Genomic DNA, 24360 nt, shown 5'->3' on the forward strand with positions numbered 1-24360 from the left:
AGAAGAGAGGCAGTGTTACAGGAAAGAAGCAGAGCGAATCGCTCTGGAATATAGTGCCAAAAGTCTAGCTATGATAATAAAAATGTAAAAAGGAATATAAGGAGTGGGTGACTTCTACAGTCATTCCAGAATCACTCATGTAATTTCTTTAGTTGTTGGTTTCTAAACAACAGGACTAAAGTTTGTTACTGCAACTTTCCAGCAGTGTTTCAGTTTGAATTTTCTCACTTTCTTTTGGTGGGGTATGAAGTTATGCACCAGGAAGCATATGATGTATAACTTTTTGAGGAAGCAGGAGCAAGATCCTGGAAAAAAAAACACTTGGATTGATAGCACAGAGGTTAGGAATATGAAGGTAGGAGACTGGATTTTTGCTAATATTCAACATCCAGATATTTACGGATTTGAAACTTCCGTCATTAGAACACAATTTAAAATGTAGGGATTGAGGATTAACAAAGAAAAAGACCTTGTCCAGCCTAAAACTCCACAGCTGATTTATGGGTCGTAAATATCTGAAATTATCTTCTTATGCAGGTATCGAGCAAATAATATTGTGCATCCTGAGTTTGCAATACAGAATAATTCTGGATTTAAGTAAAAGGAAAACTACAGAACAAACAGGAAGTAAATCTGTGCAAAAATGCCTCCATGTGCAGAAAGAGAAGCCTGAAGCCTGTCCTCCATCTTTTCTCTTGCTGGGGATACACAGCGACCAGGCCAGGTCTGTCTTAATACCCACACTCAATCAATAGCGGCAGGAAGACACGACAAGGGCGACAAGATATTATCTGGCTCACACCCTGGCCCCCTGATTAAGTCTTCATCTACACTCTGTCACACTGAGATGTGATTAATTTAATACCATTATGGCCTAATGACAGGCTGTCTGCAGACCTGCCACAGCCTGCACCCTCCACAGCCTCTACATTTTCAAATTGCTCTGTTCGCTCAGACAGAACAGAGCCGACCTCAAGCCAAAGAATAACCTCTTCCAGACCTCTCACAACACAACCTGCCATGTTCTACTGATTCCACATGCAGACATGGCAACACACCGACGGTAAAACAAAGCACAGGGGCCAGTTGAAGCTCGAGCACCCCCAGTAACCCTAGGTTTATTTACCAAACACAGTCATTTTCCTGGAGTGGCTCCTGTTGCTGTCAGCAACAAGCAAAGTTTGAAACAGTATATTTGCTGCAGAGTGTCTGAAAATCCCCTGTCTATAGTTTTTGTATGTTGATTTATGAACAGAGGATTGTAGTTTAGCCTCAGGTGCTTAGTGTGGTCTCAGTGCCCTGCACTTTCATTATCATTAGAAAAATCTCCCATTTAAATGTGAGCTATTCAGCAAGAGTTATGACACCTGGGCTGCAGATTCTTGGCTCCATCCACATCTTAATGGAGGAGGTCTAACAAAAACAGACCAAGAGGGACGCTGCTCAGCTCTGTGCTGGATTCCCACTTGGCAGATAGTCCTTGGTGAGGTGACAACCTCACTGGCATGATGCTACACTGATGTGATAATCTGTGGCAAAATCCTGCAAGACATGGTGCAATGAATGTCTGGATTGAGAAGTTGAACAAAGCACTCGTCTTCCCTGCAGGAGAGATACTTGAAGGTCCTTTAGCTGGTGATTCTTGTGTGCCGTGTTGTGCTTTTTACTCACCAGTGGGGGCATCATCCCTTTGCTAGATGGAGGGATAACAACCCTTAGGTCTGGCTTGCGGCTTCCCATTCCCATGTTCCCTCCAGGGGGCGGTGGAGACTTGGTGGGCATGACTTTACCCAGGCCATTGCCGCTGGGTGTGCTCAGGACACCCGGAGAGCCCCTGGGGTTAACAAAACCATTCCCTGCAGAGACACACAGTGATAGAAACACATCATCAAACCATGGACTGTGACTGACAACACTCACAGTCATCAAGCAGCCTTCTCACACAGTGTTGTTTTCCTGCCACAGCACGCAGCGTTAAGTGTTTCCAACCCTCTGGGAACTTTTAATAGACTTGGATAATTATCCTGCACATTTACAAAAATAAAATGTCCATTTCAAAATTGATGAGCCTTTAATTTTTATTGTGAATGATTGGATCAAAGTCAAGTCTTTGTATCATGGGAGGAGAAGCAGTTCAATGGCAAATGTACTGTGACTGCTTAAAAGAAATAGCTGAGGCCATTACAGCTGAATAAAAACAATAAAAGATGTCTACATGTTGTTTTTACACGGTGCAAAACAACATTAGCAAAGTGCTAGACACTCCCATGAACATTCACACCTTGATGTGGGGGGTTGTTAGTCATTTCCTTTTTACAATATGTCAGAATGAGTCCCCACTGACTTTCAGAAACTCCCACTCTGTCACTGGACATCTATTACATGCAAAATAAAAACTGTGGGTAGATGATTAAATTTGACAGGAAATTAGTTTAGTTTGCTGTGATTAAAACTGTTATTGAGGCTCACTGATGAGCTTAAATAGATTAATTAGAAAGTATAGAATGACCCTGTATAGATTGTAGGAGCACTGTAGAGTATGTTTTCTCTTATTGTGAACAGTAATGCATTTTAAAAAAGGTAAGTTTCAGAAAAATATGTATCTTTCCAGGTTTTAAAACCTACATAGCTCTTTTTTCATTTGCAATATACTGTGTGACTCATCTTAACAAGGTCTGCAGTGGTGTTCTGCAGATTCCACAAAAATCCACTCCAATAAAAATAAAGCAATGACTTGTCATGAAAACTGAATAATAATAGGTACAATTCAAGTGCACTCAAATTGCATTGACTTTATGCAAGTCTAAATAAAAGATATTCCTTTACACATATTTAAATCCTGAAAACAACGGAAAGGAAACTGAATGGTATCTAACGCTGCATCAACAGATCACTAACACTTCAACAAGTTGCTAACCTCTCCATTGTGTTCAGTGTGTCCCAGTGAAACACAAAGTGTGTGCACAATGACTAGGTCCTTGCATAGGAATATAATGGAACAATAGCCCCTCTGACTACAGATAAGGACAGCAACAATCCACGGTCAAATAAACAGCTATGAAGCCGACAATAGTATCACACAGCTGAATCAACAGTATATACAAGCAGCTATCGCCATCGGCTCTTGGCTTTGATCACACCAGACTTGGCTGCCACAAGAAAACAGTGTTTACAGAATTAACAGAGTGAACGTCCAAGACCCTGAAAATAGAAAACTTGATTAAAAGCAGCGTATATGTCATTGAGGGGGAATGAGATGTAAGTCCAATCACTATTTAAAGTCAGAGAATATAATAAAGCACAGCAACAATACATGTAAAGGGGTGTGAATAACAAAACATAGTAGAGGACAACAAAGATGATGTGTTCATCAGTCATGGCTGCTTTAATAATAACATTTACGATCACCAAATTCCAAAATGCAATCATACTACTCAAACTGCACCAGTGCCTTATGCAAAACACTTTATAAACCTTAGTATAATGCAGCTTAAGTGAGTGATGCCTGTGATTAAACTGCTTTGACTTACCAACATGTTCATGGTGAAAAGGCTGGCATTTTACCTGCAGTTCAGGCAATATTTTATCTATATTTAGTTTAGACAGAGATCTAAAACTGTCAAAGGCAATTTTCTGCAGACATAAGCCCTTTTTGCATGGGATTAATATTAACTAGGTACCTCTGATGATTACATGACAGGAAAGGAATGGTGTGCTAGTCATCTAGACCTTAAATGACTTCATTCTTGCCTCATCTGAAACAAAAAGGCACTAAGCATATAATAAGATATATATCATATATATTCTGATAAGCATCAGAAAATCAGCAGTGTAATGTCTTTGCAAGTGACACTGCTCTGGAGACACGACAAAGAAAGTGAAACATGGCCCCCACGACATACAAACAAATCATAGGGGACAAAGAATCACCTGCCTGGGCTCAACAGCTTCTTTACTAGGTTAACAGTATTAAGGACTCATTTGAATCTCGATTTGACACTTTGATGGACTCAATTAAGAGCCTAAAAACAGACACACGTGCTGTGTTAAACAGGCTGGGTAATGCTTTGATACGAATCAGTGAATTATAAGATCAGTGCACTACTAACTTAAGAAGTGGAACTAAAATGATGCTTTTGGAGTCTCAGTGCGAGAGAAACAAGTAAGCATTTATGGGTCTGGAAGAAGGTCTGCTAGAGACAGTTGAGCAGAACGAGGTGATGGCGGAGATTCTAAGGTGTACACTGGACCTCAAGCCTGCGGACCCAACATCAGAGGTGGAGACGCCGCATCGGAGCCTTCCCACTCATGTTTCGTACATCTGCTGCGATGGGAGTACTGGAAAAACATCTTACAAACCACGAACCCAATTCACACAGGATTAGTATTACCTAGCAACCTCTGGTAATCTGTAGTCATCACATTGGACATCTGTGTTGTTAATCCCCTGTGAATTGACCATGTCTGTAATTTGCGGAGTAAAACTTCCAGCACATATCACTGAACATGTTTCAGCACACACACAGTGTAGGTCCACAGGTAATACTAACCCTGTGCGAATCAGCATTTCTGTAATTTAGGGTGGTAATTTTTTTTTACAGTCTGTGTGGCTTTTCTGCTCCTTCATCTGATAGAAAAAAAATAAGAATATTAGAGGCAGCAAAGGACATTGTTAACAGAGTTTAGACACATACAGAATAATTATAGTGTTTTTTGCCCGTTGATTTCATCTCATGTTCATTTTACTTAACATTTTTATTCAAACTCTACTGTCCAAATGTGTGTGCGTGCACCACTGCTCTCTTATATGCACAACAATTCTGTTCTGTCTCCAGCAGCTACCCTTTTATTGTGCCTGATCTTATGTTAGTATTATTTAGCTGTACATTTCATGCATAACACCAATTACATATGGTAATGTGTCACTCAACATTCAGTAATTATGTTACAACAGCTGATCTACACGAGGAAGGCTGTTGTTGGTGCATAATTATTCCAAATTAACAGAGTGTAGAATAATATCCACACCATCAACTGTATAAAAACTACAAAAACTGACAGAAAAGGTTCACATTTAACACGAGATATCTTGCTTCTCTCATACATTAATGGGGGGGATTCTTGACTTTCTCCCTCTGATCTGCTTCAGTTATGCTCAGGTGACTCAACCTTAATGCGTTATGAAAGTTGAGGGAAATTGTTCACTAGTTTATTGGTCATGGGCAGTTTGCTACTGATTTGAAAAATGTTCAAAAAAATATATATATAAAAAAACCCACTTAAATAGTGTCGTCTTTTGGAAACTGTGGTTAACAATATGCTATGTATTTTACGCATGAAGACAGCATCACCTGCAGTTTTCATCGCTGCAGCCATGCAACATCTTCATGTTTTCATTCAGAGTTTCCTGCAAATTTGAGTATATTACAGACTGTTCATCCAGTATGAATTCACCATACCAAACACTGATGTCAGGGGGTAATTCATAAATTATCAGAGGTCCCAGGTAATACTAATCCCATGCGAATAGTGCTGTAGTGAAAAAGTCTATATCCCTTTTCTCTGTATGATACAACCCTAAAGCATCTTCTTATATCTAACTGAGTCACTGCTTATGACTGGTCTGTGGCTGATCTAACTATTGATTGGCCATGAAAGAAAAGACAGAGGACACAGCTGCGGGAGTGTGAAGAGTAGACAAGGATTACAAGACACCTTTCCATAAAAGATAAACACAACTTCACCTTTAAGAAGAATGTTAATTATATCTAGTCTCTCTATTTTTTATTATCGAATACTCCAATGTAAAATGTCGCATTGTATATCAAGGAAATAAAGAAATACGTCTGAAGTTGATCCAGGAAATACTTCTGCTATTTTGCATTATTTACACAATTTTTTCTTAGCTATTTAATCATTCAACAGAGTAAAGCATACAAGTATTAAATCATATGAATCATTTTATAGGGCTATAATATACCTGCTATTTTCTTTGCATAATGCAAACTAAATAAAAGTCCTTATCTGACAGTCTATCTATAATTTTTTGAGTTCTATAATTTTATTTTGATATTTAAAAATAACATGTTATGTGTAATACATAATGTGATGGCAGGGCAAAAACAAAAAGACACAATCAGAGCTGAATTCACTGGGAAAGGATTAACCCATCTGACTTGCATATTTTTGGAAAGTGTCTCTAATTTTGACTTCAGGTGTCTGATGATTAGAATATCCCACTCTTTTTTTTCTTCAAGCCATTGCCAAATACTTCAACCGTGGACTTACTTGAGCCAAAGCAACCGCCAAAAGTTAAGACCAAGCCTTTTACTAGGGACATTTCAATGGGCTTTTTCTGAAGTCTGCCTTCACTCCACATTCAGACTTCTCTAACAGACTGATTGTGCCAATAAATCCTCTCTGGCAGGAACCTGTGCATGTTGAAAGCTGTTTGGTTTCAGTTCATTGTCTTGAATTATTAACACGGTCTGAGAGAGGGCCATTACGTAAGGCCTTGTGTTTACAACTGAAACATTCAGTTTTCATTTTGAGTTCAGGAAAAAAAAAAACAGTGACTTATTGTGCCCAATGTCCCACATGCGTCAGGTTCATGCGAAATGCCTTGTTGAATGAAAAGATATAGTAGATTTGAATCAAGACCTCAAAAATATCTTTTCTAATAATAGATGCTACGCACAATCCTATTGTTGTGTCTCAGAGAAAGAAGAAAACACAGGATGTGAAGAGGAGGCAAATGATTGTTCTTGCCCTTCACTCTATTACTGTTGGAAAAAAAAGCTTAGATGCTATATAACTGTGGACAAGCCATCCTGACATTAGCTATTGGTCTGTAGACTTCTGTTTAAAAGGCTTATTTTGGTAGTTTTGGCCAATGCCATTTGGATTGCTTGGAGAAAGAAGTGACCATATTTGGACAAGTGACTGGATTATTATGACTTTAATAAGCTGCCTTAAAGACAACTTGCTCCTTTCCTTTTAGACTGAATGCATTGCAGCCTCCTAGTGATATAAAAATGTGAAATTTTATCTGTCAATTAACAAAAGTTCTTCCTCCTGTTGTAGAGCAGAAAACAAGCTCAAGGGACTAAACTGTGTTTGATCCAGGTTTTTAGTATGTTAATGTGTGGCTTAAAGTTGCACCATATTCTCACTAGATGCAATGTGAGTGAGCATCAGTTGCATTACATCAATTCATATTAATTCAGATATCCTGACAGCATGTAAATGGTACAGCCCGCATTAGGCAATTTTTCCCTCATCGCCCCATTCCTATTTTCCTTTGTGTTGCTTGCGCCAAGATCGGTAAGAAACAAGGAAAGAGGTAGATGACAGGGCATCAGGAGTGTTGGACACAAAGATTTCCTTAATTTTCTCTCACGTTCCTCACTCAACATAGTTTATTATTATGTTTTACGAATAGGAGATGGTGGTGCATTAATATTATTCACATCTGTGGGAAATGTTATGCTCTGACTTGTTTCAAATGAGGTAGAAATATTTCACTCAAAGCTGTCAAAGGCTCATCATTAGAAAGCGCCATGCTTCCGTTTATCCATGTGAAAAGTAAAAGGGCCAGATGTCAAATCTGAAACTTACAAGGTAGCGATTTAGGTATTGAACCCTCATGAGCCCTAAGCTATTTTTAAACTATTTGTCTCACTTGGACTTATTGCCTTTAAAAGCTTGTAAATATCAACCAAGTGATGCAGTTAAGCTCTAAACATCCTTTCATTCAGGAAAGCCTAGGCTTTAAGAATGTGTGTAATGACACTTGAATTTTTCAAAAGTTATGAGACTATAAATACAAAAGAAAAAACTAAATTGAAATTAAAACTCATTTTTTTATGTGATATACAGTTAACAATAATGACTAAGACTTTTTCGTGTGAAATTGTTTTCCAATCAAGTAAAAAACAATCATTATGTGAGAAAAACTATTCAAAATATTCCCATATCTACAAAAAAAAGTCATTGATTATGATTTGAGCCCTGTCTGCAGGGACACAAAGGGGGCCATGTCATGGGCTCCATGCCTATTTTTCTCTCCATTATTAGCCATGCAGGGCTGGTTGAGGCTGTCCTCTTAAGTTTTAAGTGTACGCATGTGCTGTTTGGCAAAGCAAAACAAGATGACCTACAGCCTGCCACTGGTTGCTACAGCCCATGCGACATGCATATTTGGAAAACATTGTGGTGGCTAATGCTCAGCTAGCAAGAGAGAAAATCGAAAATTGATTAAAAAATACATACAAATTTGTTTAATATTAAAGTAACTGGTATGGATTTAATCCTTTAAGACCCCAGAAAGTCAGCCAAGTTCCAGGCTCATTAGAGTAGCCACCATGAGGGCTACAAAGGCATAATTAGTGTCATTACAACGGAAAAATGGAAGGCTTCCATAGGGGAAATGGTTCAAAAGTTATTTAACTTTTGATAACCTGTCTCTTCTTGTCGTTTATCATAACAACAGTCTCAAGGGATGTAGCACAGACAGTGAGCTTGCAATGACGTGTAATGCGACAGAGTCTTGAAGATCACATGCTGTTAGGACATGATGTTTGGCTTGTTAATATGAGGTTCTGTGGGAACTGACTCTCTTTTTGGAATCAGCCTCAAGTGGACGTTTGAGAAACTGCAAACAGATTGAGGCACATTTGGATGGCCTTGTTTTAATGTCTTTGAGGTTGAACCTTGATAAAACTTCTCATGCATATTTTTGTCTTTCTTTGTACGTGGATAATATTTATAATCATCCTCAAACTTTAAATACATACAAACATGCTTTGTCATTGTGTTATAGGAGCTTGTTATGCTCAAGTGGTAATTACAGTTTGCAAAAAATTGCATAAGAGAGAGCAAGAGAGAGAAAGAGAGGGAGAGAGGCCTGCCTGGTAACCACAGCTTTTATTCTTACTGCGAACAAGTCAAGAAGCAGAGCTTGTAACCGGCTGTACTTGAGGAGAGAGAAGATCTGTTGTAGCTGTAACTATAAATTCTATAAAATTAGATTTTAGGAGGGGCTTTTGAGGGTGTACTGGAGCTTTAGGGACATTATCTAAACCAAAAGCTAGACAAGAACAACAACAGATGGCTTATTTAAGAAAGAACAAGAGCAATGTGTTTGTTAGAAAAACCTTGCCAATAATGTTCACTGTGACATCAACATATGCCACTTCCAAGTCAGTCAATTTATGCAATCTGCTGATCGGTAAATAATAGCTCCTACAGAGGTTATTCAAGAATAAATTTGAGTTTTTTAATTTGCCTTGTGTAAAGACTTGTCCTCCTGTTCATGTAAGTAATTTCTTCTTTCTGTGGTGACGCCATTGAACAGGAGAGAAGATATCACATGGCACATCCTCCATCTGGCCACTTTGAAAAGGCTTCTGCTGTGGTCATAGCTGCTACTTGTGAAAAATCATAGCTATGTCAGGAATGGTCATCTGACAGCAGGGCTGGAGAGGTTTCTCCTCCCTGTAGTCTCTGCTGTTCTACACACTTGGTACAAACAACAGCTGCAGCATGCACACACTGTGCCAAACACTGACCCCCCCTGGCAGAGGATCCTCTACCCTGAGCCGTTACCACACCCCAAAACTTAAAACTTACCCTGCTATCTGTTTGAAAATGATTACAGTAAGAGCTGATCTTTATATGCCCTGATCATTATCAAACAAAATTACCCAGTGTAAGTAAATATTATTATTGCCCTCCAAAACTTGTGACAAAAATGTGCTTCATTTTTGCAACATCACACATCATTCAACCACAGGATATTAAATGAACCGAGCTGAGTGACAAGTAAAGAGTTAAACTCCACCTGTCTCCGCCTCTCACACAGCACATTGCAGCCATGACAGGCTGTCCGGTCATTGTGTACTGAGGACTTAGTGGGATGTCATGGCTCGAATACCTACAGGGTTATGCTGGTCTAGGCATCTTACAGAGCATCTCCAGCCTTATAAGGGCTGCCAGAGGAGAGGGGGTAAACAGATGCACCTGTCAATAGCGGGAAGGAAACAGGACGTGGGAAGGCTGCACAGAGGTGACAAGTTTAAAGGAAACACTGAGTTTATTATCTGCCAAAGTCAGTTGGAAAGCTAATTGCCTTGCCTGGTAACTGAGGTTGGTTTCAAGCACAAACACAGCACTTTGAATGCTATTGAGCCATTTTTCATACATGCATGAGCATATCATACATTTCCTCTGCTGCAAGAAGCAACAATTGTATTCCTTTTGCATGCAGTGGAAATAAAGTCAGTAAAAGGCACCATCAGTCAAAGATAAGGACACCGTCTTGAACCAATCACAGATGGATACACAACTATCCAGCTCGCGTGCTAAGCAGGAGGCCTATTGGGCAGAGCTACAGAGAGCTAATGAATCTCCCCGGGAGGACTTACCCGCTGGGCTGGAGCCCACAACACTTGGCACAGAAAGGTCTGTGGTATCCAGTATGCCACCTAATGAGACGCACAGAGTGATATGATTAACCATCTGCATCCTTCTGCAAGCTAGCGGAACATGTGACGGAGATGCCTGAGCAGACATGAAAATGTCACAGAGATCGATCTTCACTGCAAATGAAAGGGAGACATGTGCTCCTGCCAGTGTCCTCATGGTGAGGATTTTCAATATATGATTCAAGAGGGCAACATCATGCTGTGTTCAGCATGTTCTGTAAAGTCAGAGATGGGGAAAAGAGCATTCCGCTATGGATACTGGCCTAAAAAAAGCCATCATTAATTTTTTTTAAATTTTGAGATAGCCTGCCTCTAAATTTTCCTGAGTTGCTTAAGCAGTGAGTAGTAAAAACATACCGGCAAGCAGAAAAGAGTATAAAGCAGCCTCATTATATGCATGAAGAATGCACCGGGGATATAGCATCACCCTGACTGCTCTCTTGTGGTGGATTTCCCCGATTATTTCCTGTTGAATTCACGCATTTACTCACCCTGATTTCATGAAAAAGTTTTACCGAGGGGCTAGCTGGAGAAAATTTCGACAAAGTTGTGGTGAAAGTTAAGCAGTTCAAGCTCACACAAGGAGTTCACCTCAAAAATTTCAGAAAACTTATATGTGCTTTATGCATTTTTAAAAAAAAACATAAAAGACTTTCTCTCAAAATATACTTAAATCTTTTAAACCTATACATCCAATGTGTGCACAACTAAAAAAGTACATTTGAGACCATCCGCTTAATGATCAAGAAGTAGTTATCAAAAAAAACAGCATGAAGTAAACCCCCTATGGATGAGAAGGTGTGAGCCAGTTCTGATCTGTGGTTAAATTTGAATGAGTTATTCACACCTTGGTGCTTGTTCTTGTGTTGTATGCAGTGAAGCCGACTCTTGCAAAAGCCATCTGGACTGACTGAGTCAGACCAGTCATACAGTCATACAAGCACTATCCCAGACTGACATCATTTTCCACAATGCTGATACTGTAATGGGTGTGATGATGATCATATCAGAGGGTGTGAAAAATATATTACACTTTAACCAGTGAAGGGGTGTCAGTATGACATGACTTCCTGATCTAAGACTGCAGACATCCAATTCTTTTTCCGGAAAAGTGTATACGTGCATCAGAAACAACCACAGAAGATCAAAAGTTATAATACCTGTAGCAAAAACCCTACTTTTCTACTGTGTATACAGTCAAAGACAATAAGACAGTAAGCCTAGGTCAGTGGTTCTCAACTGGTGGGTCAGGATCTAAAAGAGGGTGACGAAGCTCTTTCCACTGGGTCACAAAAGTGCGCCAGGAACAAAAGGGACAAAAGTCTTTGTACAGAAACCCTAAGTGAACATACAAGAAATTCATACATACATTTTTAGGTCATCCTATGATAAAGATTTTAGTATTTGTCTCAAGATTGTTCCTTATTCATCTAATTTTCTTTGGATAACAAAGCTGGTCTTCTCAAGATAATGAGAAAATTCCTTGATAAATTACCACGTTTCCATTCTGTCTGGGGAAAGTGAAGGAAAATAATGAAAATAGCCAACTTGGTTTACTTGAAAAGTTAGAAATCTGCCTAGAAACTTCTTCAAAATATTTTGCCTCACTCGTTTTGTTATATGTAGTTGCTGTCTCAAGATTTTATGGTATATGATGTAACTTTCTTAAAAACCCTCAGATTAATATTCAACTTCATTGAAAATAAAAAACTGTTTATGTGTTCAACAGCATACACTCCTAACCGGGGGTCTGGGCCCCCCTAAGGAGGAATGAAGGTTTTCAGGGGGGTACAGAGTCAGACTTTGTTTGCCCTAAGGCCTTCATAATTGTATTTGCACACAAGCCTACCTAAAAAGTAGTAACACACGTACTAAACAGTTTGTACAGATGTCTTTGGCTGGGAACAGGTGGACTGAGCAGACCCTTTCTGTTGGGATATCATCAAAAAATGATGTATTTCCCCTTTTTTGTTGACAGAAATGTTTGGGCTGTTTTTTTGCATGGGGCTTTGGGAAGCTTTGATAAAAATAATAAAGGTGTGGAGGCTCCAACCAGAATAGATTGGGAATCACTGTTCTAGAGAATAAGTTGTTGATTCTACAAGTAAGTTTGTTTCTTTTTCTTTTCAACTTCAGAGGGACCCATACTAGTTTTTTTCCCTGCCTATAGTTTATACATATCAAATATCAATCAGCACAAAATCAAACCATCAGATGTCTAAAGACTCATTTATGCTCCTTTAAAGCCTGCCCACAGATGAGATTTGGCCCAGTGAATGGGTCCTCCCCAGTTGTATTTTATTAATGATATCAATGCATGTTTGTCAGATCAGTAGAACTGGTGTTCACGTCCTTGCTAACCAGAAAGTTACTTCCTTTTGGAGCTGAAAAGTGTGTCCATCTGATGATGGGTACCGATGTCCAAATTGTTTATTCATTGTACTTTTTAACTCCCTGTCATCAATGTCTCTGACATTTTTGCCACTTTTAATCACTTTCACCATTTTTCCTCTTTTTGTTATTCTTTACCCATTTTGCTGCTTTTGTCACTTTATGCCTCTTTTAACCTATTTTTGCCACTCCCCCCTTTTCACCACTTTATTCCCTAGTATCCTGAGGTTTTTGCCTATCATGGCTAAGCTAGTTGGCCTGATATTACTTTCCAAATGGTTTAGTCAATGTGCCAATCCACAATGATAATGTTACCAAAAATAAAGGTAAATCTGTTTTAAGAACAGAGGTTCACATTTTGAGAAAGGCTATGTTGTATTACAACATGAATAAATAAAATTCATTTACTGTTGCTTTGACAAGAGGTTCACTGACCTCCATGGGCCCTCTTTTTGCTGGGCCACAGAACGCTCTCCCCTTTATCCCCCTTATGGGTGGCCCTGCTTTAATGTACAAAAATATAACCATGCATCTAAGATGCTTCCACTGTCACTCCTTTAAAACTACTCCTATAAAATGGTGCAGTAATGAGCCCTAAAAATTTTGAAGTGTGTTAGCAGTTTAGCATGTCTAGTTCCCTCAACTTAAAGTCTATGGGATTTGAATGAGTTTCCGATTAGAAGTCTGAATTAAGATTGGCATTAAACACATAACAAACATCTGAAAATGACTCAGTTGTGAAGTTTTATCACATCTTACAAAAGGTGGTAGCTAAAAAATGGCTAACTAGGACTGCTAAGTTTGTCTGAGACATTAAATGCCACCCTGCCAAACATGTAAAATCACCTACTCGTCCAACTTTCACCTGTTGCGTTTTCTTCTAAAACTTCTCATATTCAAACTTTGCCATCGGTTGGTTATACTAATAGAACAGCTTTTTTTTATTAGCTTAGCATAGCTCAGCTTAGCTTATGCTTGCCATTTTTGTCTGTGTCCCAAAACTAGTGAAAGTGGTGATCATTTGTGATGATTCTTGAGAACAAAATGTTTAAGGTTAAACCTTTTCTGCCATAGTGCTATTGTTCAGCTGATGGTGCCCACATGATGGCTTTTAAAGATAGATTACAGCATTTTATACTCATGCACCTCTATCATGTGGGGCTGCCCTGTCTGATCTTGGCCCAGCTCTTTTACTGTAATTGTCCATCCATGTGCAAGCTAACATCCTTTACAATGTATGTAGCTGCTAAAAAATGTGTGGCTGGCGCGCCGGTAGTCGAGTGGTTAAGGCGCATGCCATATACGCAGGCGACCCGGGTTCGAATCTGGCCCGTGGCACTATTTCCTGCATGTCTCTCCCCGCTCTCTCCCCTGTTTCCGACTCTATCCACTGTCCTATCAAATAAAGGCAAAAAGGCCAAAAATAAATCTCAAAAAAAAAAAAAAAAATGTGTGGCTATATTTCCTGAAAAACTTCCACCATTTTCCAAAGTACTCCTTTTTGTTGCGTTGCTCCGGCTTGCTGTTCGCTAGACTGCTCAACACTGCCACCACAATTACTGGTGGTATTGCAACATTTGGACCATAACTGTAAGCTTCGACAGATCATGCAGAGAGGCTGTTATGTTAGCAAAGAGCATAAATGAGCCTTGACTCATTCTGAGTACACTTTGTTGACTAAACATCAGCTGTTGCCCACTAACCTGCACTGCCTGCACTAGTGGGCCTCTGGGAGCCTGCACTTGAGCCCACATTCCTGTGCAGAGAGGCCTGTGGAGGGGACAGCATCCCACTGTCAACCAGGGAGGCTGTAGCTGAGGCCAGGGCCTGACTGCCCAGAGGTCCTCCTTGCTGGTACATGGCATTAGGGTTGGAAACAGGCACTGCCACGTGCATGGAGAAGTTCTGCTGTGGCAATGCTGTGGGCTACGAGAGGGAGACAAACACAGATGATTACATTCAAACACAACTGAAATGCAAGTTCTGGTGGGTCAGTGGTTAACTATGTATTGGATTTATTGAGCAAACATATTCACAAAGTAATTTTAAAGGGTAAACTTTGGGAAACTATAGAAAAATTGTACTCAAAATGTTAAACTCAGGAAGTGCTTTATCACAGTTCATTTTAAAGAAACATTTCTATCTGAAGGCTTTTGACTTAAACCATCAACAAAGTTTATTCTTATTATGATCACATTTAAAAAATACAGACATCTTCAATGCTACTGCAACACAGAGAAAACACAGGAAACAAAAATCCAAACACATGCATTCAGGTGATCACTTTGGCCTTGCAGCAGTCAGCACTGAAGGAATACTTTTGTCTTTTGAAAAAGCAGCGTGTAATGTGTTTCTGAGCATGGCAGAGAGGGCTAATAGGGACTCACAACTACAAGAGTCGTGACTCACTTGCATTTACCTACAAAGTGCTGACTGTGCAAAGCGTAAGTGAGGATGACAGGTGGCATTGAGAACGTTTCATCATAGCATTATTCAGTGAGCCAGTCGGGTGTTATCATTAGTTTGTTAATGGCAAAGTGATGCTCTTCATGTCAGGAACATAGAGAAAACGACTGCTTAGTAAGCACTATGTTCTTGCACAATTCTAATATTGTCACGCATGATAAGATCACAACAGATTTGTGGGACTTTAGAGGGTGAGCCAGTGTGGTATTTGATGAGGGAGAGGGAAGATGCTAAATGATAGTGTGGTGTTAGTGTGCTGTGGAAACACTTTACTGCTGGAGCTGCTCAGGTGTATGACTTATTTAAACCAAAAAAACAATGAGAGGCAAGTTTATGGGAGAAATTGGAAACATAAAATTACAAGTAGCTATGACTGTATTTGTATATTCCTGTTAAATTATGTGTTGATATTCAATCTAAATCTTTTCAATCTTAATGATGAACCCTACAGCATGTGAGTAAGTCACTACTGTACAAGACTGATGTGTTTAAGAAGTGACTCCAGTTTGATTTATGATAACATGATACTTTGGTGTAATATTTCCAGCAGATGCATGCAATGATTCACCTGTTCACATGAAATGTGATCTTATCAGGGTGTGCCAAAGTATCAGTTGCTGAACAAATCAACATATAAACAAATGCACACCCAGTGAAGGGGGTATTAATCTGAAGCTGGAGTAGTTCTGAAAGAGGTTGAAAGAGGTTCTGGGTGGGGGTAACGAAAAGAGGAGGAAGTTAAATGAAAATAAGAGTGAAAATCCTTTTGTGCCACAAAGCCAAGCAAAGATGTTGCATTTACAGTACTTACGATTTTATGATTTCTCATCATATTATCAAACTCCTCATTAATTTTTTTATACTTTTCTTCTGTGTGAGGAGTGAGGACATATGAGGCATCAGGGTCCGGGCTATCACAACCTCTGTGTTCTTTCTTGTTTAGCGCCTGTAGTGAACATCAACATAAAGACAGGAATCAACATAAAACAGCAGGGGACAAAGGAAGTACTTACACCACAGCGCTTGTACATTAAATCACTCTCTTCGCTTAGTTTGCCGAAATGGTCGTCCATGAGGGGGCTGTGCCCAAAACAGTCATCGGGATCGGGACTAGCACAGTCATTATGGCCTTTGTTTCTCAATTTCTGAAATGAAATTACACAGTTGAAAAGAAACAGAATACAAGATGCGGCTCTGTGTTTGTGCTTGTTACCTAATAAATACATTCCTACTAAAATATTATGAAATGAAAAAGCGTGTGTTTGTCCTTCAGATCTGTCTTTTGTTGCGGGACAAAAGCTGCTACATCAATGCCTGAGATAAACAGCAGCTCTGCTCTGCAGAAGGGGGAAACTGGCGCGTCACTCTATATCCTTCCAACCTTCAGAAGTGTTCTGACAAAAACTCATGTATCCTCTCTTTCTCAGCCCTCCATCCTCGCCTCCTTCTTCCTTCGACTTTGTGTTTGCATTTTTCATTATATTTCAGCCGTCGTAAGCCACCCAGCTGGAAGAAACCTCTGCATAAGGAGATCCTACAGCAGAGCACTTTAAGACTGTCCCAATTTAGTACGGCTGTCACTCGTGGGATCTTATCAAAATGAATGCATGTGGGGAATAAAACGGATAATCAAATGTGGTCAAAGATGCTTATTTGAGCATGAAATTGAGCAATTATTGTGAAAGCAAAGAGCTCATAAGTACATAGGGCGGAGAGCTGTGGTGTAATAAAAATCCTATTCTGACTTCAGAGAGGGGAAAAATGCCGCACTACTAAACGTATAAATGCAACACTGTGCTCTTTTGCTCAGTTTCATACAAGCTGTTCTCTGCTCCTCATTACAGCTCTGAATAGCGGTGTTAACAAGACGTGCTGACAGCATGTGACAGCTTGTGATATCAAGGCAGTGTACATCAAAACATGATTTATGTGTGGCTCTCAAGGTTCCTCTATCAAGCTTCTGCAGGTCCACAGCAGTGCTCTACCCTGTCTGCGGGCTGCCTCAGAGGCCTCATGTCTACAGGAAGGTCACGGACTCCTGTAGATGCCGGGGTCAAAGTGTAAGCCAGAGGAGAGGGACCTACACACTAATGAGACCCAGCTCTCTCGTTTCTGCTCTTCATCGGCTAGACAAAGTGGAAAATGTGTGTGTGAGACACGGAGAGAGAAACAGAAACTATTTGAGAAGCAGTGGCGGTGCATATACGTATGTGCAATGTCTGTGAGTTGTGCTTGTGTGTGTTTGTGGTGAGATGGGGGCGGGGGGTGGTAGGGGGTATTTCTACAGCTGCTACATCCTCTGACAGAGTTGTGACAGTATGTTTAGGTCTGTGCAGACAATGTGGCTAACCCAGCACTGCTCACCACAACCTCAGTGTCAGTTACATTTGCCATTATAAGACCCCTGCAGTTAAAAATGCTCAATGCAAACAGATGGAAAACTCAAACATAGATTTAATGAAGGATGCATATTTTTTGCACGATGACAAGATGTATTTCTACTGCCCAGACAGATATGTGTTGCTTTTTACAACCGAGACAAAAATAAGGGAAGTTCAGAAAAGCGGCCGCAACTCTTCAAACTTCAGTGTCTGCAATGCCAAGAAGAGAGAAAGAGCTCCTCTGGATAATGAATGGCCAGCACTGTACCACAGATGGATTACTGTTTGGTGTGGTACAGAGCAGTGGCATTCTTCTCATTCTAAGAAAACGCCTTGCTGGTTCATTTCCTGTTTACTGAACGAACCCTCTTTAGTTAGGGTCCTGAAAGGCCTGTGTTTACTGGGGTTAGACTGTGCACTTTCTCCACCAAAGAGCCAAAGATCTGATCTCAACCTGCAAATTTAAGTCCCAACCTGCTCATTATGGGAATATCGCGGTCGGACTGGTCGGGCACGGCTGTGTGCGAGCTGGGCAGGGCTGCTCTACTTTCACAACAAGCCTGGCCAGTCTTCAGCCCGGCGCACCCTCTGGCCCAAGACGAGCAGGGAGGGGTGAGGCCACACTATGTGTGAGAGGGAACCAGATAGCAGTGGACAACAGCAGAGAGTACTCAGATCTTTCACAGTGATACATGAAATAAAACACCACAATGCACGTTATCTTCGAGGTCAAATACGAAGAGTTAATCGCCTCTGTAGCATTCTAACGGTACAGCATTGAAAGCCTGTGAAAGCATGGCTGTAATTCGCTGTTAAATGACTTGGCATCTTCTAAGCGTCCCACAGAAGCTTCCTACAGCTCCCTGTAAATGGATCACTAAATCAGCACATGGCCAAACAGGTGTCCCTCTTCCAAACACCTGTCAAGACCTGGCTCCCCATGCTGGCCAATCAGAGGCAGCCGTGCACAGGCATGGCCGTAGAAGGGCCCACATGGAGCCCTGAAGGCCATCCGACCCCAGATCAGCTTTGCTCTTGCATGTCAATGCTGCAGAAAGCTTAAGAGTCTTCCATGTTCTGACCTAGAAAAGGAAAACAGCAAGACCATCAGGATGGAAAAAAAGGACTGAGAGGAAAGCTTTACCATGAGAATAATTTAATAGACAAAATGCCTCCCAAATCTTGAGTCAAGTTGAGGGGTTTGTCCTTTGGTGAGTAAATCTGGCTAGCTGTGAATGCAGCCGAGGTTTTGATTTTCAGAGGCAATTCTAATGAAAGATACAGGCTGTTTGTTACGGACAGGGGGGCTGCAGCGAGTATAGACAAGGGAACTTGTGTAATCTATTCACAAGGCCCAGAGAGGCTCACAAAGATGAGTGGGAACAAGGCCAGCTGCTATTTTCTCAGCAGTCCAAACCTGTATTGATAGATATATGGCTCTTCAAATAAAAATGAGACTCTGAGTGGCTGACGTCAAACCAGCCGGGCACTATTGTCAGCACGTCTGTCGTTTGGCTTGTGTGATACTTCAGCTTTATTCTTGAATGTTTTTCAGAAGGCCTTGAGGCTTCCTTATCCTGAAAAAAACAGAAATGCAATCTCCACCTGAGCCCTGACTATTAACTCAGCTGTAACTAAGGTGGAAATTCAGCAAAGCTCTCCAGAGTTGAAGTATGTAATACCAGTAACACCAATTTATACCAAGCAATTGCTTAATGTAAAATTGCTTGATTAGAATTTCATAAAGTTTATTAAAATGAATTAATATACAAAAATGCCTGCATAATGTTTCACAGTCAAACATCAGAATTATTCTAAGCCCTACATTCACCTTTTTTATTGCAAAATTTGAGCAAACACTCTTCCGTGGATTAAAAATAAAACTCAACCATTGCATAAGCCACCTACATCACCTGTTTCTTAAGAAGTACTTCCAGTGAAATGGGCCCAAGCAATTTACTCTGCTGCTGTGAGTCTTGGAAAACAATTTCACTCTGATGTTCTCCCGCTCTTGTGTCAAGAGAGCTTTCTGCGTTTGACTTATTCATGTACTGCACAGTACTGTACGTGAATAGAAGGCAGGGTGAAAGGAGAAAGATAGTGGCTTGGTATAAAAGCTGAACTTCAAAATCTGTGGGGGAGATGGCTGAAAGGAAGGCATGAAGAGGCTGGCCTTCTATAGTCTCTTCCATTGTGCCTGATTCACACAGTAGTGTTCACTTACAGTAGTTTTCACCACTGGCAGAGCACCACCTGACCTCTGACTGCTGCACTACAGCTCTGATTACAGTCCGCTCAGCAACAAGACAGTTTGTGGAGTAATAGCAATACAGCAGGAAATTACACAAAATGTTCCTAAAGTGGAGTGCAACATGAATGTTTAATGCATGCTGTGTTTATTCCTGCCTTCCTCCGCAGGAGCTATATTTTAACCGGTTGCTGTGCAAAGGCCTCTTCTCTTTACCTCAGTTTAGCCGGGTCTCGCAGCCTTTCGCCCTGCAGTGATGTGAATTAGCCCTTGTGCCCGCCGCTGCACCAAGCAAGGTAGCGTGCTAATCCTCATGACATCACCATTGTGTCCAGGCCGTTCCATCTAATGTGCTTATCAAAGGGCTTCTTTGAGTGTGAACGCACTAGGAAATCAGCATGGGGAGGCGGCTGATAGGAAGGCTTTTATCTGCTAAGGAATATTTCTGCTCTTATATAACATCTTAAGAGACTTTCACTACCAGCATGTTCCCCTTCCCCTGTGGTGCTGTAGTCTTCACTTGAGGTGAATAAAAGCCTTTTTTGGTTGCTCTTTAGGCACTGGTCAAGCACAAGGTTACAGTAATGTAGGAAGCCTACGTTTCTGTTTCCTGACATGTACTGTGGTCGGGGGGCTGTTAGATACAGAGACTTCTGTAGTTCCCAGACATATCTTGTTTAATTTCATAACCATTACACATTACTGAGTGGACTGATATCAGGATATGAGGCTGGATTCACATCCTTCCTTTGACTGTCTCCATTGTCTACTTACACAGAGGACAGGAAGAGCAGCAGGAGGGGGAAAGCGCTTAACTCGACCGTCTGCATTTTATTTGGAGATTGTTGTATTGTACTTGTTGGAGAAACAGTGTACAGAAGGAGATTCAATACCACCTGACCCTGAAATGACAATTAACTTTGTTTAAATGGCAACTATTTTTATGGGGCTCAGAGTGGCACACTCCAAAGTTTTAATGTTGTATTGCTGTATTCCAAGTTTTACATATGGTTAACAGACTTCTCTTAGTCATCTAACCACTCATAGCAATGTTCAACTACACTGAACAAAAATAGAAACGCAACACTTATGTTTTTTTGACTTTTGTGATGGTCTTGGATGAATGGCACAAAATGGGCCTCAGGATCTAGTCATGGTATCATGGTATCGCCCATACCATAATCCCACCGCCACCATGGGCCACTTGATTCACAAAGTTGACATCAGCAAACCGCTCACCCACACAACACCATACACACTGTCTGCCATCTGCCCTGTACAGTGAAAACCGGGATTTATCCGTGAAGAGAACACCTCCCGAAGTGCCAGACGCTATCGAATGTGAGCATTTGTCCACTCAAGTCGGTTAAGACGACGAACTGCAGTCAGGTCAAGACCCCGATGAGGATGACGAGCATGCAGATGAGCTTCCCTAAGACGGTTTCTGACAGTTTGTGCAGAATGGTTTGGTTATGCAAACCAATTGTTGCAGCAGCGGTCCGAGTCACTGGTCTCAGATGATCTTGGAGGTGAAGATACTGGATGTGGAGGTCCCGGGCTGGTGTGGTTACACGTGGTCTGCGGTTTTGAGGCCGGTTGCATGTACTGCCAAATTCTCTGAAACACCTTTAGAGATGACTTATGCTAGAGAAATGAACATTCAATTCATGGGCAACAGCTCTGGTGGGCATTCCTGCAGTCAGCATGCCAATTGCACACTCCCTCAAAACTTGTAACATCTGTGGCATTGTGCTGTGTGATAAAACTGCACATTTTAGAGTGGCCTTTTATTGTGGCCAGCCTAAGGCACATCTGTGCAATAATTATGCTGTCTAATCAGCATCTTGATATGCCACACCTGTGAGGTGCATGGATTATCTTGGCAAAGGAGAAATGCTCACCAACACAGATTTAGACAAATTTGTGAACAGTATTTGAGAGAAATAGGCCTTTTGCACAGAAAAAGTCTTAGATCTTTGAGTTCAGCTCATGAATAATGGGAGCAAAAACAAAAGTGTTACATTTTTATTTTTGTTCAGTGTACATGTCACATTCACCAACTCACACATGCCAAGTGAAAACTAATCCAATTTAGACACATTTACATGCTGCTGGCAGTTGTACTTATAGCAATTCAGGGTTCAAAGTCTTTCCTAAAGGGACTTCCACATGTGGATTTCAGGAGCTAGGATTGCACCCCTAAATTTTCATTGTTTTATATGATGTAAGCTAATATTACATTAGCCAGGAATTTAATTCTTTACATGTACACTGCATAACATCATCAAACTGTGAGAATAGTTTTCAGACACTTCCAAACAATCAGGATTATGAGGTAGCAGAATAGTAGCATCAGCTGTGACTGTATCATATGTTGAACCCTAAGCATGGCCTGCTGGCCCTTTACATTTTCATAGGTTTCATCAATTACTGATCAGTGAAGATGTGGTCAGATATCCAGATCGATATGAGTTTCAGCCTGGAACCCATTAATACAACATTAAATCGCTAGTTTAGCTTCCTCCCCCAAAAAGGAACAATTTCCAGATACAGCCTCTAAAGCTGTGTTTCCACCAGGTGGTCCAGTTTGATTGAGTACTGTTTGGTATGATAAAGCCCTGAATTGTATGCGTTTCTAAAAACACGCATTCCCTCTCTTGGTGGGCATTGTAGTAAGTTCGATGGCAAAGCCAACTACCAGCTGGAACACTCCCTAATCACTGACAATTACTGACAGCACCTCTGAGGCCATCCATGATGTGGTATCACGTGCTGACATTGCTGATTAAAAATATTTTCCCATTAATACTCTTCTTTTCAAATCCACATGATATTTAGGGACGGCGGCCCCCATGCTTGTGTTTCTTACTGTTGTCATGCTCAAAGTAATGAGTCTTTTTACAAATCACTGAACTACAGTGCTTTGGTTGTTTGCAAAAATGGATCATCAGAAAATTCCCATATATATAGAGAAAGATTCCTACACTTTACAAAAAAGTGATTTTAACTACAGTAAATGATTTACCTAGCATGGAGGTGCTCAATATCACAAATTACTCAGTCCTGCAGACCTCCTAGCATCCTGCGTAATGTAGCCAGATGAAGACAGACAAGAGTCTTGTACTGAGCTAAGAGGCTAGCTGAGCCCCTTCAAAAAAATCCCCATTCTGCCACAAACATGCTCTTAATTGAAACAGAGATGCACTATCAACCAAAAAAACCTTGTAGGCTGAGCAACCGAGTGATGATGAACCATTTATGAACAAGCCTGTGCTAAGAGACGGCTCTTTATAGTTAGCCACTATGGCTATCTTCCATTTGGGTGCCAGTTTCATTTCCTCCTTTGTCATTATTAAGTCCACATTTAAAAAGCCAAACTGTTACCAAATAAAGACTTGTTTGGGAGCCAAACAACCACATCTACGGAGCTGAACCAAATGATCTGGATCTCTGAAAGGAAACGGATCTGCCATTACAACGAGCAAGGCTGGAGGTTGGTGAGATGAACCTCAGCTCAGAAGCAATATCAGAGTTAATCTGCTGAACTGTGACAAAACTGTTCTGAGCCAAACCGGACCGCTTTGTGGAAAAAGATCATATACGAGTGTCGTGTGACACCACCTGCCCAGGCTTTAGATGGAGGCTTGTTAATTTCTCCCTGCTTTTCTGCCTTTTTGGTAGCATTACAGAAATCCAGTGTTGTCTACAAGGGGAGTTCTCTGCTGCTGTGTGACGTCAAATGCAAAGAACCTATACTTCGACTGATTTAGCATGATGTGTATACAAATTTTCCAGGTTTTTTCAACTGAAAATGCTCAATAAGTAATATTCAAAGGAAACATAATAATAAACGGTACACAGAGGTAAAGCATTCTCAGCCATGGCTCTGGCTTTATTAGCACAGCAACATCAGCTGACTTACAACAGCTACAGTAGAAAGACCATAAGGCAAAACAAATAAGCCTGTTAGCACCAGTTAGCATGTATTTTGATGATGATACATGAGTGGAAAAGATTAGCCTGCTGATCATAATGGCAACAGGAAATGTGGATTTTTAGAGAACTGTAGTAAAGAGGGAACTAAAGTGAAACTGAGGATAAAGGCAAAGCCAGGAATCATAAACCACCAAATGAAAATAATGAGATTACATAGTGTTCACACTTAACAAAAACAAAAGGTGTAACATAAATGGCATGAATATTACAATCCAGAAAAAAAAACATCTACATGCGGATTGTAGACAATCTTCCAGCCATCTTTGTTCCCTGGCTCTGTGTCTCCACTCTCTCCCTCTCTCTCTCTCTCTCTGGTCATTGAGTGGATCATTAGCTGTCAGGGCCCTTGAAACCATACCCCCAACCCTGAACTCCCATTCCTGCTTGCCTCTAA

At 40.7% G+C, this 24360-nt stretch overlaps 1 protein-coding gene across 14 annotated transcripts in view; it reads right to left on the reverse strand.

Annotated features, from left to right (window-relative positions):
- Nucleotides 1-24360, reverse strand: part of mef2aa (myocyte enhancer factor 2aa) — an 88389-nt gene that overhangs the window by 6125 nt on the left and 57904 nt on the right. For 5 of the 14 annotated variants that reach the window (XM_041796448.1, XM_041796444.1, XM_041796447.1 and 2 more), the window contains 5 exons: nucleotides 16385-16486; nucleotides 16153-16287; nucleotides 14579-14801; nucleotides 10425-10484; nucleotides 1672-1856 (listed from right to left, as the gene is read on the reverse strand). In XM_041796448.1, the coding sequence (XP_041652382.1) occupies nucleotides 1672-1856; nucleotides 10425-10484; nucleotides 14579-14801; nucleotides 16153-16287; nucleotides 16385-16486 (705 nt within the window). Of the gene's footprint in view, nucleotides 1-1671; nucleotides 1857-10424; nucleotides 10485-14578; nucleotides 14802-16152; nucleotides 16288-16354; nucleotides 16487-24360 lie in introns of all 14 variants that reach the window. The other 9 variants (XM_041796453.1, XM_041796451.1, XM_041796452.1 and 6 more) reach the window with 5 other exon arrangements.

The sequence above is a fragment of the Cheilinus undulatus genome, linkage group 9, assembly GCF_018320785.1.
Source record: "Cheilinus undulatus linkage group 9, ASM1832078v1, whole genome shotgun sequence".
Classification (NCBI taxonomy): domain Eukaryota; kingdom Metazoa; phylum Chordata; class Actinopteri; order Labriformes; family Labridae; genus Cheilinus; species Cheilinus undulatus.